Source organism: Haemorhous mexicanus, chromosome 24 (genome assembly GCF_027477595.1).
Source record: "Haemorhous mexicanus isolate bHaeMex1 chromosome 24, bHaeMex1.pri, whole genome shotgun sequence".
In the NCBI taxonomy this organism is placed as follows: Eukaryota; Metazoa; Chordata; class Aves; order Passeriformes; family Fringillidae; genus Haemorhous; species Haemorhous mexicanus.
Window position 1 is genome coordinate 4,883,946 of NC_082364.1, and position 16,561 is coordinate 4,900,506.

General features: G+C 51.8%; 1 protein-coding gene across 2 annotated transcripts in view; it reads right to left on the minus strand.

Moving 5' to 3' along the window:
* SORL1 (sortilin related receptor 1) overlaps window positions 1–16,561 on the minus strand; it is a 60,325-nt gene that overhangs the window by 17,211 nt on the left and 26,553 nt on the right. Inside the window, exons 22-35 of one of the 2 annotated variants that reach the window (XM_059867375.1) lie at window positions 15,793–15,966; window positions 15,515–15,628; window positions 14,374–14,496; window positions 13,864–13,983; window positions 11,439–11,561; window positions 10,740–10,847; window positions 9,144–9,275; window positions 7,280–7,411; window positions 6,527–6,661; window positions 6,095–6,250; window positions 5,586–5,735; window positions 5,072–5,200; window positions 3,526–3,652; window positions 2,827–2,996 (exon numbers count right to left, since the gene is read on the minus strand). In XM_059867375.1, coding sequence (XP_059723358.1) covers window positions 2,827–2,996; window positions 3,526–3,652; window positions 5,072–5,200; window positions 5,586–5,735; window positions 6,095–6,250; window positions 6,527–6,661; window positions 7,280–7,411; window positions 9,144–9,275; window positions 10,740–10,847; window positions 11,439–11,561; window positions 13,864–13,983; window positions 14,374–14,496; window positions 15,515–15,628; window positions 15,793–15,966 — 1,893 coding nt within the window. Of the gene's footprint in view, window positions 1–2,826; window positions 2,997–3,525; window positions 3,653–5,071; window positions 5,201–5,585; window positions 5,736–6,094; window positions 6,251–6,526; window positions 6,662–7,279; window positions 7,412–9,143; window positions 9,276–10,739; window positions 10,848–11,438; window positions 11,565–13,863; window positions 13,984–14,373; window positions 14,497–15,514; window positions 15,629–15,792; window positions 15,967–16,561 lie in introns of both variants that reach the window. The other variant, XM_059867374.1, reaches the window with a different exon arrangement.

Genomic DNA, 16,561 nt, shown 5'->3' on the forward strand with positions numbered 1-16,561 from the left:
AGTATTCTGGTTGAATATATTATTAGTATATATAATATACTACTAATAATAATAATAAATATATTGTAATGTATGTAATAATTATATTATTAATAATGTTTTATATATAATATATTGTATATATATGTAATATATATACAAAATATTTATAGTATTATAGTATTATAGTAGAATATATTAATAGTATATTTCATATATAATATAATATAATATAATATAATATAATATAATATAATATAATATAATATAATAAACATAATTTAATATATGTAATAATTATATTAATTACATTATTATTAATAATATAATATATAATATATTGTGTATATATGTAATATATATACAAAATATTCATAGCATTCTAGTATAACATAGTATTCTGAGAACAGGGAGTCAGATGCATCATTCCTGCATTCCCTGCTAATACAATTCAGCCCAAATTTAGCCCAAATCAATCCAATCCAGCCCAAATCAATCCAATTCAGCCCAAATCCAGCCCAAATCAATCCAATCCAGCCCAAATCAATACAATTCAGCCCAAATCAATCCAATTCAGCCCAAATCAATCCAATTCAGCCCAAATTTAGCCCAAATCAATCCAATCCAGCCCAAATCAATCCAATCCAGCCCAAATCAATCCAATTCAGCCCAAATTTAGCCCAAATCAATCCAATCCAGCCCAAATCAATCCAATTCAGCCCAAATTTAGCCCAAATCAATCCAACCCAGCCCAAATCAATACAATTCAGCCCAAATTTAGCCCAAATCAATCCAATCCAGCCCAAATCAATCCAATCCAGCCCAAATTTAGCCCAAATCAATCCAATCCAGCCCAAATCAATCCAATTCAGCCCAAATTTAGCCCAAATCAATCCAATCCAGCCCAAATCAATCCAATTCAGCCCAAATTTAGCCCAAATCAATCCAATCCAGCCCAAATCAATCCAATCCAGCCCAAATTTAGCCCAAATCAATCCAATCCAGCCCAAATCAATCCAATTCAGCCCAAATTTAGCCCAAATCAATCCAATCCAGCCCAAATCAATCCAATTCAGCCCAAATTTAGCCCAAATCAATCCAATCCAGCCCAAATCAATCCAATTCAGCCCAAATTTAGCCCAAATCAATCCAATCCAGCCCAAATCAATCCAATCCAGCCCAAATTTAGCCCAAATCAATCCAATCCAGCCCAAATCAACACAATTCAGCCCAAATTTAGCCCAAATCAATCCAATCCAGCCCAAATCAATCCAATCCAGCCCAAATTTAGCCCAAATCAATCCAATCCAGCCCAAATCAATCCAATTCAGCCCAAATTTAGCCCAAATCAATCCAATCCAGCCCAAATCAATCCAATCCAGCCCAAATTTAGCCCAAATCAATCCAATCCAGCCCAAATCAATCCAATCCAGCCCATATCAATCCAATTCAGCCCAAATTTAGCCCAAATCAATCCAATCCAGCCCAAATCAATCCAATTCAGCCCAAATTTAGCCCAAATCAATCCAATCCAGCCCAAATCAATCCAATCCAGCCCAAATTTAGCCCAAATCAATCCAATCCAGCCCAAATCAATCCAATTCAGCCCAAATTTAGCCCAAATCAATCCAATCCAGCCCAAATCAATCCAATTCAGCCCAAATTTAGCCCAAATCAATCCAATCCAGCCCAAATCAATCCAATTCAGCCCAAATTTAGCCCAAATCAATCCAATCCAGCCCAAATCAATACAATTCAGCCCAAATTTAGCCCAAATCAATCCAATCCAGCCCAAATCAATCCAATTCAGCCCAAATTTAGCCCAAATCAATCCAATCCAGCCCAAATCAATCCAATTCAGCCCAAATTTAGCCCAAATCAATCCAATCCAGCCCAAATCAATCCAATCCAGCCCAAATTTAGCCCAAATCAATCCAATCCAGCCCAAATCAATCCAATTCAGCCCAAATTTAGCCCAAATCAATCCAATCCAGCCCAAATCAATACAATTCAGCCCAAATTTAGCCCAAATCAATCCAATCCAGCCCAAATCAATCCAATCCAGCCCAAATTTAGCCCAAATCAATCCAATCCAGCCCAAATCAACACAATTCAGCCCAAATTTAGCCCAAATCAATCCAATCCAGCCCAAATCAATCCAATCCAGCCCAAATCAATCCAATTCAGCCCAAATTTAGCCCAAATCAATCCAATCCAGCCCAAATCAATCCAATTCAGCCCAAATTTAGCCCAAATCAATCCAATCCAGCCCAAATCAATCCAATCCAGCCCAAATTTAGCCCAAATCAATCCAATCCAGCCCAAATCAATCCAATCCAGCCCAAATTTAGCCCAAATCAATCCAATCCAGCCCAAATCAATCCAATTCAGCCCAAATCCAGCCCAAATCAATCCAATCCAGCCCAAATCAATCCAATCCAGCCCAAATTTAGCCCAAATCAATCCAATCCAGCCCAAATCAATCCAATCCAGCCCAAATTTAGCCCAAATCAATCCAATCCAGCCCAAATCAATCCAATTCAGCCCAAATTTAGCCCAAATCAATCCAATCCAGCCCAAATCAATCCAATCCAGCCCAAATTTAGCCCAAATCAATCCAATTCAGCCCAAATTTAGCCCAAATCAATCCAATCCAGCCCAAATCAATCCAATTCAGCCCAAATCCAGCCCAAATCAATCCAATCCAGCCCAAATCAATCCAATTCAGCCCAAATTTAGCCCAAATCAATCCAATCCAGCCCAAATCAATCCAAGTCAGCCCAAATTTAGCCCAAATCAATCCAACCCAGCCCAAATCTGGCAGGCTCTGGTGGCAGCTGTGCTTACGTCCTTCGGGCGCCCGCAGCGTGATGAAGTCGTTGGTGTTGTAGACCCTGCTCAGACACTGCACCTGCACCTTCACCTGGTAGCTGCAGTCGGGCTTGAGGACTTTCAGGACGCTGTTGGTTTTGTTGCTGTGGGTCTCCAGGATCTTCCAGATGCTCTCCCCGACCATCCTGAGGGACAGAGCCACACGCCTCCAGTCAGGAGGGGCTTTTTTAGCACAGGACACAGGGATTTGTCCCAAAAATGGAACCATTTTAAAAGGTTGCTGCTCATCTGGTAGTGCCACACCAGCAATCATGAAAAGATGCCACTGGAAAGCCTGAACTAACCATGGCTTGGTGACTTATAAGCCCCTGAGCTTTTCTATAACTCTTGTGCTCAAATTTATTACCTTTGTTCTTGCTCTTAATGGTCCCACAAAGACAAGGCACGAGTGGAAAAAACAATGAACTTAACAACTTTACTGTCTGAGTACATGGTCAAGGAGGAAACCAATGCAGTTTGTCCAAATTCCCTCTGGGTGCACCTATTTTGTGTCTCTTTTGCTACCAAATATTAAATTTTCCAAGCAGAACTTGATTAAGGAGCTCTGAATGTTTCAGGCTTGATTCTGTGCAGTTCTCTGCAGTAAATACAGGCACACCTGTGCTCATGCTTGTCCTCTTTACCTGCCACAGCAGCAGGGGAGGGATGATGTACCTGTAGTAGATGTTGTAGACACAGGAGGTCGAGGACATCCTTTTTGGCCGAGCCCACGTCAGGGTGACATCACCAGAGAAATCAGCTGTCCACTGCAGGTTCTGGACCTTGTACACGATTGTGTCATCTGGGCAGAGGATGGGAAAGTGAATTTACTGCAGGGAAACAAGTCCTGTGCCCAGGAGAGAAACAGGAGCTTTGTTTGGAACACCAGCACCAGGGGAGGCAGGAGCAGCACTGACTGAAGGGGTGTCACTCAAATGAGATGTGTGGTTGTTCAGACTGGGCTCACAGAGGGCAGCTCAGAGCTGGGATTTACCCCTGGTGCTCTGAGTTCTACCCAAAATATTTCATGCTGCATCAGGCAAGCGTCCCCTTCCCCCTAAGGAAAGATAAAGTGTGGCTGTTGATGAAATAACTGGGAATTTTGGAATTGTGTGAGTGCAAACTGCTCAGTGTCACCCTTCTGCTGCTGTGATCCGTCTGTGCTGTCCCTGTCACCACTCTTTGCGTGATTTCCTTTATCACATCTTGTGCTCAGCAGCAGGACCAAGCAAAGGCTGGTAATTCAGGTTTGGGGCTTGCCTGGACACAAACTCTGTGGCTGAATCACTGCCTGACCTTCACAGAGGCATTTAGGGGACAAAAGCACCCTGGAACCCAGCCCTGCCAGCCCTGGGGGTGGGAGGTGCTGATCTGAAATGCCCCAAATCTGTGCCCTGCTCCCACCAGGGCACTCCCTGCTCTCTCTCTCTCTCTCTGTGCCCAAATCCCTCTCTCTTTGGAGCCCAAATCTGCTGTGGTTTGGCTCAGCTGGGGTGCTCAGCTTTGGTGCTGAACAGAAACCAAGCAGAGCAGGGGCAAGTTGCTGCTGTTCTGCTTTCCCTGAACAGCTGGAATTGAATCCAGCAGGCATGTGGGCCATGGACAGCATGGCAAGGCAATTTTTCCAAGGGAAAATAAATGGTTTTCCCTTGATGTTGCAGCTGAGTTGTGCATCTCAGCAGCTCCTTCCCCCTCCCCTGAACCTGCTAGCCTCTCCCAATCAATATTTAATTAAAGAACTAAACCTGATTGATGCCCAGCCCCCCCAGCAGTTCGGTGGGGGAGCTGCTGAAGCTCATGGCTGGCTGGAGGCAGTGATCAATGCCAGGGTGGGCTCTGTCCCTCTGCCCCCACAGGGCCACCAAGGGACAGCCAGGGATGGCAGCAGGGCATGTTCCACGTCCCCAGGGTCACCTTGCAAAGCAGGGCAGAGTGGGAGACTCATTTCACCTGTAGGCTGTGTAAAATAGCCAGCTTTGCTCCTATCCATCCTAAAATTATTTTTTTTTTCCCCTGTGTCTGAGGCTGCTGGAAGACAAATTGTCAGTGCAGAAGCTGCTGGGAAGTTTGTCCCAGCTGGTGATAAATGGGTGAGGAGGGAGCTTGGACAACTGAGCAGAGGCAGACAAATGCAGGATGTTGGGAGGGCGAGGTCACACAGCCAGGAGAGCACATCTGTGTGCTGACAGGGAGTGAGGGATGGCAGGGGGCTGCTGCTCACCTGTGCAGTTCCTCTCATCACTGCTGTCTGAGCAGTCCAGGTACCCATCACAGCGCTCTGTCAGCAGGATGCAGGCCTCCCCATCCTCACACCTGAAGCCACTGGGGCAGGACAGGCTGCTTGGAGTGGCTGAAAGAGGCAGAACAGTTCAGGACTCGAGGCAGGGAAGTTCCCTCGGCAGCACTGGAATGTTTGCAGGTGGCTGCATGTCAGGGATGGAGCTCAGGCTGATGTGTCACACTCTGGGGTGTCTCCTTCTGGCTGCACCTTCAGGAGAACCTGGAGCTCATCCCATGAGAAATAACAACTGGACTTTAATGGGAATTGCACCACTTGGGCTTTTTATCCTTTTTTTTTTTTTTTTTTTTCTGTAAAGGATTTCTGTTTTCTGTAAAGGATTTTTTCCTGCAGGGCTTTCCCCAGCAATCAAAGCCTCCTCAGAGGCTTCCCCGCCCTCACAAGGAGCTCCCCAGGGGAAAGCTCCAGGTGTGACCCTGTCCCTGCCCACACTCACGGCAGTTCCGCTCGTCGGTGCCGTCCTGGCAGTCCCTGACTCCATCACACCTCTTCCAGTTGGGAATGCACTTGTGCAGCTGCTGGCACTCGAACTCGAAGCGGCTGCAGCGCCCCGGGAGCGCCGGGGACGTGGCTGTCACGTTGGGTCCTGCACACAGAGAGAGGCAGGAGAGCACCAGGGCTGGCACCGCCACCAGGAGGGAGCAGCGCTGTCCCCAGTCCCGACTCCACTAGATGGCAATCGCCTTCCATCCAGCAGGTGATGGGGATGACGCCTTAGCCGTCCTCTCTGCTGGCTGCAGAGGGCTGGAAAAGCCTCTGCTCTGCAGGGAATGTGCTGCCCTGGGGCACTGTCCCAGCTGGTGGCAGTGCTGGGGGGTGACCCCAGCGCCAGGGGACACCTTACACCACAAACTAACCCCGCAAGCTGGCCAGGCTCTGAAAGGGCAGAACTCCTTGCAGATGTGATCAGGGAGAAGGGAAGGGGCGAGGGAGAGGAGGGCTTACTTGGGGTGGGGCAGGCTTCTTCATCAGAGCCGTCAGAGCAGTCCTTGTAGCCGTCACACACCCAGCTGTTGGTGATGCAGGCGCCGCTGTTGCAGCGGAAATGGTTGGGCAGGCACGTCGGGGGGGTCAGCGTGGTAATGGGATGAACTGGAGATCCTAAAAATACACCAGGGACAGCTGACCTGAGCTCCTGCTCCTGTGTAAGCTCCCTGCTGGCCGAGGGGGAAGTAGGTGAGGCATCACAAGCTCGGTGGTTTTGCCTGCATTGTGTCTGTGATCAGGATATCCAAAAGTACAGAGTAAGAGATGCCTGAAAGTGCCCACTCATGGGGCATTTTTGGAGCCTTGGGGGCTGTGGGAAGGCAGAGTGATCCTTCAGCAGGTCCCAGTCCCTGTCAGGTCCATGTCAGGGCCTCAGCAGTGTGTCCTTACCCTCGCAGTCCCTCTCGTCAGACCAGTCCCCGCAGTCGTTCTCCTGGTCGCACTTCCAGCGGTTGGGGATGCAGTGCCCGTTCCCACACTGGAACTGGTAATACCGGGAGCAGTTCGGGGCTTCTGTTGGGTTTTCTGGCAAGGAGAGGAGAGTCCTGTGAGCCACAGGGGCACCTCAGCACAGCTCAGAGGTGGGACCAGCTCAGAGAGCATCACCTGAGCGGCACAAGCACATTCCTTCCTCTGCATCCCCAGCATTCCCACTCCTCCCAGCCCTCACTCTGTTGCCACCCCTGCTTTGTCTGTGCTCTTCGTGGCCAGACACCAGCCCTGATCTCAGAGCCAGAGCAGAATCCACCAGAGCATGGCAGAAACAGAGGAGCAAACCCTGCAGCTCCGAAATGAGGCTGCAGCTGCCTCGCCTGGCTGGGTACAGCTCCTGCAGCCACCCAGGGAACAGTGGTAAATATTGGGTTTGGCTGCAAACTGCCTGTCTGCTCAGGGCTGGGAGCCTGTGCAGTAAATACGGTCACAGAGGAGTTAGTCAAGCACAAGATGTGCCAGGTTTCCTGCAGGCTTCACTTCACCTGCCTGCAGCAGGAGGGAAATGACACTGATCTCCAGGTAGGACAGGCTGTGATGTGCTACGCTCACACACACGAGTGAGAACATGAGGAAGACACTACTCCATGCTCCTGAAATCCAAGGGAAGCTGGAGCTGCAGTGGCAGGAGGCCCTGGGGGGGCTGCTCACCACAGTTTGCTTCGTCAGAGTAGTCACCACAGTCGTCCATCCCGTCACACTTCCACACCAGGCTGATGCACACCCCGTTCTGGCACTGGAAGCTGAACTGGTCACAGGTCCGGTGGAACTCGGGGTCCTGGGCTGCAGGGAGAGGTTTGGTGTAAAGATCAAGGGCTTCAGGAAAGCTTGAGCAGGAAGGAGCACGCTCAGAGGTAACCACAGATTTCTGAGCAAGTCTAGAGCCACCTCTTAGGAGAGCTGGCATCCCTGGTGGCCTGGCTCTCCCCAGGCCTCTGATCCCATGTTGTGCCCACCCTCCCTTGGCAGAGGTGCCCAGGGTGACACTGGTGACACTCACAGCACCCAGCACAGCTGGCATCCCTGGCATCCCTGGTAGCCTGGCTCTCCCTAGGACTCTGTTCCCATGCTGTGCCCACCCGTCCTGTGGCAGAGGTGTGACTCTGGTGACACTCACAGCACCCAGCACAGCTGGCATCCCTGGTAGCTGTGCCCACCCTCCCGTGGCAGAGGTGTGACACTGGTGACACTCACAGCACCCAGCGTAGCTGGCATCCCTGGTTCTCCTCATGGCTCTGTTCCCATGCTGTGCCCACCCTCCCGTGGCAGAGGTGTGACACTGGTGACACTCACAGCACCCAGCATAGCTGGCATCCCTGGTAGCTGTGCCCACCCTCCCGTGGCAGAGGTGTGACACTTGTGACAGTTAACACAGGGTGACACTTGCAGCACCCAGCATAGCTGGCACCCCTGGCTCTCCCCAGGGCTCTGTTCCCATGCTGTGCCCACCCTCCCTTGGCAGAGGTGCCCAGGGTGACACTGGTGACACTCACAGCACCCAGCATAGCTGGCATCCCTGGTAACCTGGCTCTCCCTAGGACTCTGTTCCCATGCTGTGCCCACCTGTCCCGTGGCAGAGGTGTGACACTGGTGACACTCACAGCACCCAGCATAGCTGGCATCCCTGGTTCTCCTCATGGCTCTGTTCCCATGCTGTGCCCACCCTCCCGTGGCAGAGGTGTGACACTGGTGACACTCACAGCACCCAGCGTAGCTGGCATCCCTGGTAGCTGTGCCCACCCTCCCGTGGCAGAGGTGTGACACTGGTGACACTCACAGCACCCAGCGTAGCTGGCATCCCTGGTTCTCCCCATGGCTCTGTTTTCATGCTGTGCCCACCCTCCCTTGGCAGAGGTGTGACACTGGTGACACTCACAGCACACAGCGTAGCTGGCATCCCTGGTAGCTGTGCCCACCCTCCCATGGCAGAGGTGTGACACTGGTGACACTCACAGCACCCAGCACAGCTGGCATCCCTGGTAGCTGTGCCCACCCTCCCGTGGCAGAGGTGTGACACTGGTGACACTCACAGCACCCAGCATAGCTGGCATCCCTGGTAGCTGTGCCCACCCTCCCGTGGCAGAGGTGTGACACTTGTGACAGTTAACACAGGGTGACACTTGCAGCACCCAGCATAGCTGGCACCCCTGGTTCTCCCCATGGCTCTGTTCCCATGCTGTGCCCACCCTCCCGTGGCAGAGGTGTGACACTGGTGACACTCACAGCACCCAGCATAGCTGGCATCCCTGGTAGCTGTGCCCACCCTCCCGTGGCAGAGGTGTGACACTTGTGACAGTTAACACAGGGTGACACTTGCAGCACCCAGCGTAGCTGGCACCCCTGTCTCTCCCCAGGGCTCTGTTCCCATGCTGTGCCCACCCTCCCGTGGCAGAGGTGTGACTCTGGTGACACTCACAGCACCCAGCATAGCTGGCATCCCTGGTTCTCCCCATGGCTCTGTTCCCATGCTGTGCCCACCCTCCCGTGGCAGAGGTGTGACTCTGGTGACACTCACAGCACCCAGCGTAGCCGGCGTCCTCGTCGGAGCCGTCGCGGCACTGGACGATGCCGTCGCACACCATGGAGTGGAACAAGCACTGCTGCCGGTTCTTGCACACGAAATCCATGTAGCGGGTGCACAGGGGCTCTGCAGGGCAGGACAGGAGGACAGGGGTGGCACCTGTGCTGTCCTTGCAGACAGCAGTGTCACCTGCTGGCGTCCTGCAGGCCTGAGCGCAGCTCAGGGCGGATTTTGGGGATTTACAGAGAGTTCCTGAGAAGAATGGTTTGAGCTGTGCCCCTGCACAGGCTGCCCTCGCCAGATCCCCCTCAGGGTGGGCACAGGCACCAGGAGGGGTTTGGTGCCTCCCTGGCAGTGTCCTCCCAGGCTGTGCCTTTTGCTGACCCGCCGGTGTCACAGGGGGCTGTGACTGCCCACTAAGACTTTCCCATCATCTCCCAGGGCTTTACTGCCATTCCTGGCTTGGCAGAGCAGAAAACAAAATACAACTTTGTTTTTTTACCTGCAGAAAGCTGGTTCAGACAGTACCTAATATGCTTAAACCATGTGTTTTAGATTTTCTGGATAGAACAAGACAAAAAATCTGACTTTTTGAAACCTTTTCAAAACCTTTTTTTTGAAAGCAAAACCTGGGTTTTGCTTTCAAGGGAAGGTGAGTTAAAAAAAGACACGTAACCTTAGGAACTGCAAGGCTTCTGTAGGACCTACAGCTTATATCAATCCACCTCAGCAGATCATCATTTCTTTCCAATGACCATTTCTTTAAAAACTCGAGATGCTCTGAAGGTAACAATATCAAAGTAACCTCATTCAACCTAATCTGCATCAAGTGCTTACTAAATACTGCTAGCCACAAACAAATTTTGCCAGTTTGTCTCACTATCAGTGATCAAACTGCTAACACAGTGTCCTGGTTGAGCCATTGGTGGAGGTTCACTGTCTGGTTTAGCTGCTGGCTTAGGCTCAGTCTCTGGTTTAGCTGCTGGCTTTGAGCCTGGGCTGTTGGCTGCAGCCTGAGTGACTGGGATAGCTGCTGATTTATCTCCCTGCCCTTCCTCTGTCAGCTGCCCTGCAGTATCCAGCAGATAAGCACAGTCCAGGGTCCAGCTCACTGCAATGATCTTTTTCTCCTTAGGGTCATCCTGGTACTTCTCTTTCAGGTATTCCCCACCTCAGCTGGGTTCTGAATTTGTTCATGGGGAAAGTCTCAGACTATGGGGTCAGAGAATTCCTTCAGGATTTGGCCTGTATCCTCCCATTTCCCACAGCACTCAGGATTTTCCACTCCTGGGTCTACTCCTGGGTCAGGGGTCTCATCAGCCCCTCTAGAAATCTCAGCCCTCATTCCAGAGAAGCTGCAGACTGTCTAGAGGAAATACCAGATTGAATACCAGAAAGATGCTCAGGGGAAACTGAACATTCTCCAATAGTGATGTAACAGATTCAGAGGAGAAGAAGGAAAGCAAAGGCTGAAAAGCCTCACCCCCTGCCCCTCCTCTAACAAACGGGGTGCAAAGCAAGGCACTTGAGTTCATTAATGCTGCCAGCCCCAGAGCTGGGCCCCAGAGCTGCCCTGAGCCCGGGACCCACCGCAGTGCTGCTCGTCCGAGGCGTCGGAGCAGTCGTTGATGCCATCACAGTGTTTGCTGGTGGGGATGCAGGTGCCATTGGGGCACTGGAAGCCGTTGCACTTCTTCTCTGAAAGGCAGAAGAGGGGGGATGTTGTGTGTTTTTCGGGGTTTTGTTAAAGCTGTTTTAATTAGCTAAAAAAAAGCCAGGGTTGCTGTGGTTTTCACATGCTCTCTGAACAGAGAGAAGCTGTGAGACAAGCAGAGAAGAAGGAAAACACAATTCTCATCTTGCTGGCTTTGCCTGTGCTGTGGTGAAGCAGAATGCAATGTGGAGATGGTTTGCCCGCAGTGAGGGTGTTTGGTTCCCTTGGCCTGCCAGGGCCAGGTGTGTGTGGGACTGTCTCGGGACAGAATCAGAGATGAGTGCAGTGCTGGGCAGTGTGAGCAAGAGAGAGTGCAGGGCAGATTCAGTTTAGATTAAATGTACACAGTATAGTATGATAAAGTAATTCATTAGCCCTCTGATAGCCATGGATCCTCCTCATCATTCCCTCCCCTTCACCAGAGTCACCTTTGATTTACAATTGGCTGCCTCTGCACTGTGATTGCTTTTGGGGGGTGGGGGCTCTCCCTGAGTTTGCTGCTGGTTTAGCTCAGTGGGCATGCAGAAATCCCTCCCAGCTGTGGCAGAGCCCCCCAGACAGTCAGGACACGTTACCACAGCTGGCAGGGTCCTCGTCAGAGCCGTCCTGGCAGTCGGCGTCGCCGTCGCACGCCCAGCGCTGCGGGATGCAGTGGCCGTTGTGGCACTGGAAGCTGGAGGCCTCACAGGTGTGATAAACTGCTGAAACCAGAGCAGGGGGACGCCTGAGTGTGGGCTGTCACCGTGTCCCAGCTGAACTGAGAGTATCAGGCCACACAATCCCACCCTGCTCCTTCCCCCACCCTAGGATCTCCCACCAGGGTCCCAGCAACCAGCCCATGGAGCAGGCAGGAGAATTCCTTGAGTCCCAGTTTTCCTTGGTCTTTCCCTCTCTCTGCCATTCTTGCTCACAAGCCTGCTGTGCTTCGGGGATGGCTTTTGCAGGGCAGAGATCTCCCAAAGCTCTCCCCAAAGTCAGCACTCTCTCTCCCTTTGATCTCAGTCCTTGGGGTGCGTGGGCAGAGGTGACAGCGGTGGCATCGTGCCAGAGATGGTGAGAAATGTCACCGAGATCAAGCAAGGCTTGGCAGAGCTGCAGAGTCCCCCGTGCAGGGCAGGACAGAGTCAGAGAGAGCTTTTAATTAAGGCAAACAAGGCTCTTCTATGTTGCCAAAGCAAACAAGAAATACGATTCTCCCCGGGGGTTTTCCTTAGGCTCCTGTCAGGAAAATATCTGCCTGTGGGGTATCTGGGTTGCAGCCTGGTTTGTGTTGTCACTTCAGAGACAAATCCTGCTCCTCAAGCAGCAGAGCACTCAGAGTTATTGAGAAAAGCAGTGTTCAACTTAATTAAATGGCACGATCCTGAGTTTTAGGTTAGAGAGTGACATGCCCTCGCAGATATTTCAAAATAGTACAATCTGCTGGCAGTAATATTCTATTAGGTATTCAGCATGAAATGTAATTATTTTAGATAAGAGCAGTAATTGCAGCCCGGTGAAGTCAGACGGAATGTTCCTCAAATAATTGTGATCCTCTTAGATAATTCCAACTTGGGGCTTTACAAACCCGACACGCTTTTTGAAGTAGGTTCCTCTCCTGTAGTAATTCTCTCTGGAGAAACTCATACGAGAGATAAGTGATACCAATATAAATTAAACCTTCTTAGAAAGGCTCACTCCTGGAATACTAATGACCAGGATCAGCCCTGGGTGCTCCAGGCACAGCAAATGCCACGGGGGTGAGCAAAGAGGAGCTCAAAGACCTCAAAGGGATCTCTTAAATCCTCGTGCCAGAGCCCCAGGACAGCAGCTGGTGCCATTCTCTGTCCCAAAGGCTCCAGGCTGCTGCCAGCATTCCCAGATCCTGGTCCCTGCAGTTCCCCATGCCATGGGAAGCATCTTAAATATCCCATGGATGGCTTGATAAATACAACTTTGTGTCTCTTATCTTAAATGTCCCATGGATGGCTTGATAAATACAACCTTGTGTCTCTTATCTTAAATATCCCATGGATGGCTTGATAAATACAACCTTGTGTCTTTTATCTTAAATATCCCATGGATGGCTTGATAAATACAACTTTGTGTCTTTCACTGACAGACTGGTGCTCTGCCTACTCTGAGAAGTTTCTTCTCATGAAAACACTGAGGTTTTTGGTTTGGTTGGTAGTTTTGCTTGATTGTTTCTAGTGGAAAAGGCCAGTGCACTGCTATCTGTTGTTTTATCTGATGAGAAAAAGGCTCTGTGTGGGCGTTAACCTCGGGAGGCTGCTGAGGAACATCATCACTGTGGTGGTGAGAAGGGTGGAGTGTTGTGACTTCCCGCTCCAAACACACAGTGAGGCTCACAGGTCTTGCTGCACAGCAGGCACAGAGCAGGAGCAAGGTTATTTCTGCCAGCCAGGCTGCTTTAGTACAAGCTGTAAGTTAAACCAAGAGTGGGTCTTCTAGGGCACCCCCTTTAGGTTTTCAAGCCTGTGGAGCAAAGAGGCTGCCAGAGCAGGACTAAAACTGCCAAACTAAACTTCCCAAACTAAACCTGCCTCTTCTTCACATCAGCTAACTGTGGAGAAGCTTCAAAGAGCGTGCCTGTTTTCTGCACCTAGTTAATGGCGAGGAAGCAGAGTGAAAGCTGTGGAATGCTGCCAGTGCCCACCAGCCTGATTGCTGCCTCCCTGCAACACACGAGCTCTTCTTGCAGGAGAACCCTTTGGCTGCTCAGCAGCCACAAAACCACTTCCCATCCCACAGAGCTGTGCCTATGGGTGCAATCTTGCAGGTAAAAAAGCAAAGCTGTGTCACACTGTGAGCATCTCAGAGCTGCCAGCAAATTCCCAGTGAACCTGGGGGAAAGAAATCCTTGGATTTGGAGCATCACATCACCCTAAGGTGCTCTAACAAGCAAGGAAACTGAGGCACAAGACACTGGCTAATGTCTCCCAGGCTGGAAGTAAAAAGTAGGAGCAGCAGGAGGTTCTTGAGCAACACCTGAGCACTCACCAGTGCAGTTGGCTTCGTCAGACCAGTCCCTGCAGTCGTTATCCCCGTCACACATCCAGGAGAGACGGATGCACATCCCTGAGCTGCAGCTGAACTCATCATTCCTGCACTGGTGAGCTTCTGCAAACAAAACATTGGGCTTCAGGTCACGGGAATGCCCAAGGAGCAGAGCAGCAAAGCTGGATAATAATGGCACAGGAGTCTCCCAGCTGGAACGTGGCGAGGGGAAGGACCAGCTCATGGCCTTGCTCTCTTCTCCTGTCCCTCACTTCCCAGTACATGATGATCCTGGATTCTTACATGTCCCTAATTCCCAAATACCCTGGAAATGCTGGTCCTGTCCCCCATTTCCCAGTCCCCAGTAAATGAGGAGGAGACAGCCTGAGTAAACAGGGGGATCTTCCCCATCATCACCCCTGAGCAGCATCCAGAGGAGGAGCAGCTCTGAGCAGCACAGAGAGGGCTGGAGAGCAGCTGCCCACCCGTGCCCAGGGCAGGAGGGGCACTCACCACAGTGACTTTCGTCGCTGTTGTCCCCACAGTCATCCTCCAGGTCACATTTGTAGGACAGGGGGATGCAGGTCCCCGAGCCCTGGCAGCGGAACTGGGTCTCGGTGTCGCACACGGTGGTTGCTGATGGGGACAGGAGGAGGAGGAGGAGGAGGAGGTGGTGGTTAGAAAATGGTTTCTGCTGCCTGAGGGTAGGGAAGTGGAGGGACAGAATCCTCCCAGTCCAGCCTGAATTCCTGCTCTTGTACTTCAATGCCTTTTTTAGGCACTCCATGCAAAGCAGAGCGCACAGGGGTCAGTTTTCTGTCTGGGGATCAGGACTGAAACTCCTGATATCCACTCCCAAGCCAGGGAGCAAGAAGCCAAGGCTGTGGAGCTGTCTGCTGCCCACAAAGGGGACTGGAACATCAGGCACTGGGATGAGACAGGGCAGCCAAAGCAGGAGAGAAGCTGGCCATGAGTGTTGCTATCCAAGGCACCATCTCTGTGCCAATCTGGTGGCACCTCCCCTCTCCAAGGAATGGAGAGGTTTTCCCACACCTGGAGCCACTGAACTCAAACTTGGACTCTGCTGACTGGTACCTTGACTTTGTCAGGGAAATAAGTTCCTCATTGGTACAAAATGGGCATAAGCAGCCTCTCTCCTGGCCCTCCAGTGATTCCTAACGCCAAACCCAGTCCTTTTCCCACAGTGCACTAACCCAAACCCTTTAGGCTGTGCAAAGCTCTGGAGCATCTGCCCCTCCTGCACACACTGGCAGTTCCTAACTTTGCTCAAAAAGGTAACCTCCATCTTTAATGGGTGAACTTGATTTATTATCTCAACAAGAGACCCGTGTCAGCACTGTCTGCTCTCTTCTCCTCATTGGCTGTGCCCTCAATTAACTTCAGAAGACAATTAGTGCGAGAGACAGTTGGCATCAGACTCACCAAAATTTTAGACACTGACGCCTCAACTGCTCAAGGGGACTGGGACAAGCCCATCCAATTTGCTTTGGGAGTTACCAAAGAGCTGAGTTACACCCCCAGAGAGCCTCTTGCTCTCCCTGACTGCGAAAGGAGCGTGCAGCATCAGCTGAGGTGCCACCACAGCGGACACCTGAGCCTGGCCAGGCCAGGGCCACCAGGGCAGGACACTCACGGCAGTTCTTCTCGTCGCTCATGTCCCCGCAGTCATTGTCGTTGTCACACTGCCAGATGCTGTTGATGCAGTTCCCATTGGAGCACCTGTACTGGTTGGGCAGGCACGTGTTCTCTGGGGCAGGAGGGACAACAGAAACAAGCTGGCACGAGGCTGTGCTTCCAGAAATGGGCCAGAGGACAGGTCACACTGACCTCTCGTGAAGGCAGAAGCCACCTCAGCCCTGAGCAGCAGCAAGAGCCAGGCAGGACCTTACCTTCCTTGATGCAGGACCTTACCTTCCTTGATGCAGGTGTTGTTCTTCATGGTGTAGCCATGGGGACAGTCACACCTGAGCTCCCCACTGGGCAGCACCGTGCTGGCCACCCCCTCGGGGCACTTGCAGCTGCGGCCGTTGTTGGACCTGGGCAGGCAGAGCAGGCTGCAGGGCTTGGTGATGCAGGCGTTCCGCCCTGGAGCAGGGCAGGAGGAGGGGACAGTGTCAGGGCAGAGGCACAGGAGTCCCAGTGTCACCTGCCAGCCCAGCACAGAGGGGCAGGAGCCCCAGTGTCACCTGCCAGCTCAGCACAGAGGCACAGGAGTCCCAGTGTCACCTGCCAGCCCAGCACAGAGGCACAGGAGCCCCAGTGTCACCTGCCAGCTGAGGACTGAGGCACAGGAACCCCAGTGTCACCTGCCAGCCCAAGAGAGAGGCACAGGAGTCCCAGTGTCACTGCCACCCCAGGAGAGAGGCACAGGAACCCCAGTGTCACCTGCCAGCCCAGCACAGAGGCACAGGAACCCCAGTGTCACCTGCCAGCCCAGCACAGAGGGATAGGAGTCCCAATGTCACCTGCTGTGCATTCACACCCCCTCAGGAGCCATCTCTGCAGGGCTGAGTGCTGAGGTCACCCCTAGGAATGCCCAGAGCCATCTCCAGGGAGTTTGAGGGCCTCTAAGGGACACAACTCATCCAAGTGGCCTTGGAGGTCTACCAAAGGATGTCAGTTACACCCCCAGAGTGCCTCTTGTCCCTCCAGTCTGGAGCCCCTCAGTGGTCTGGTACCC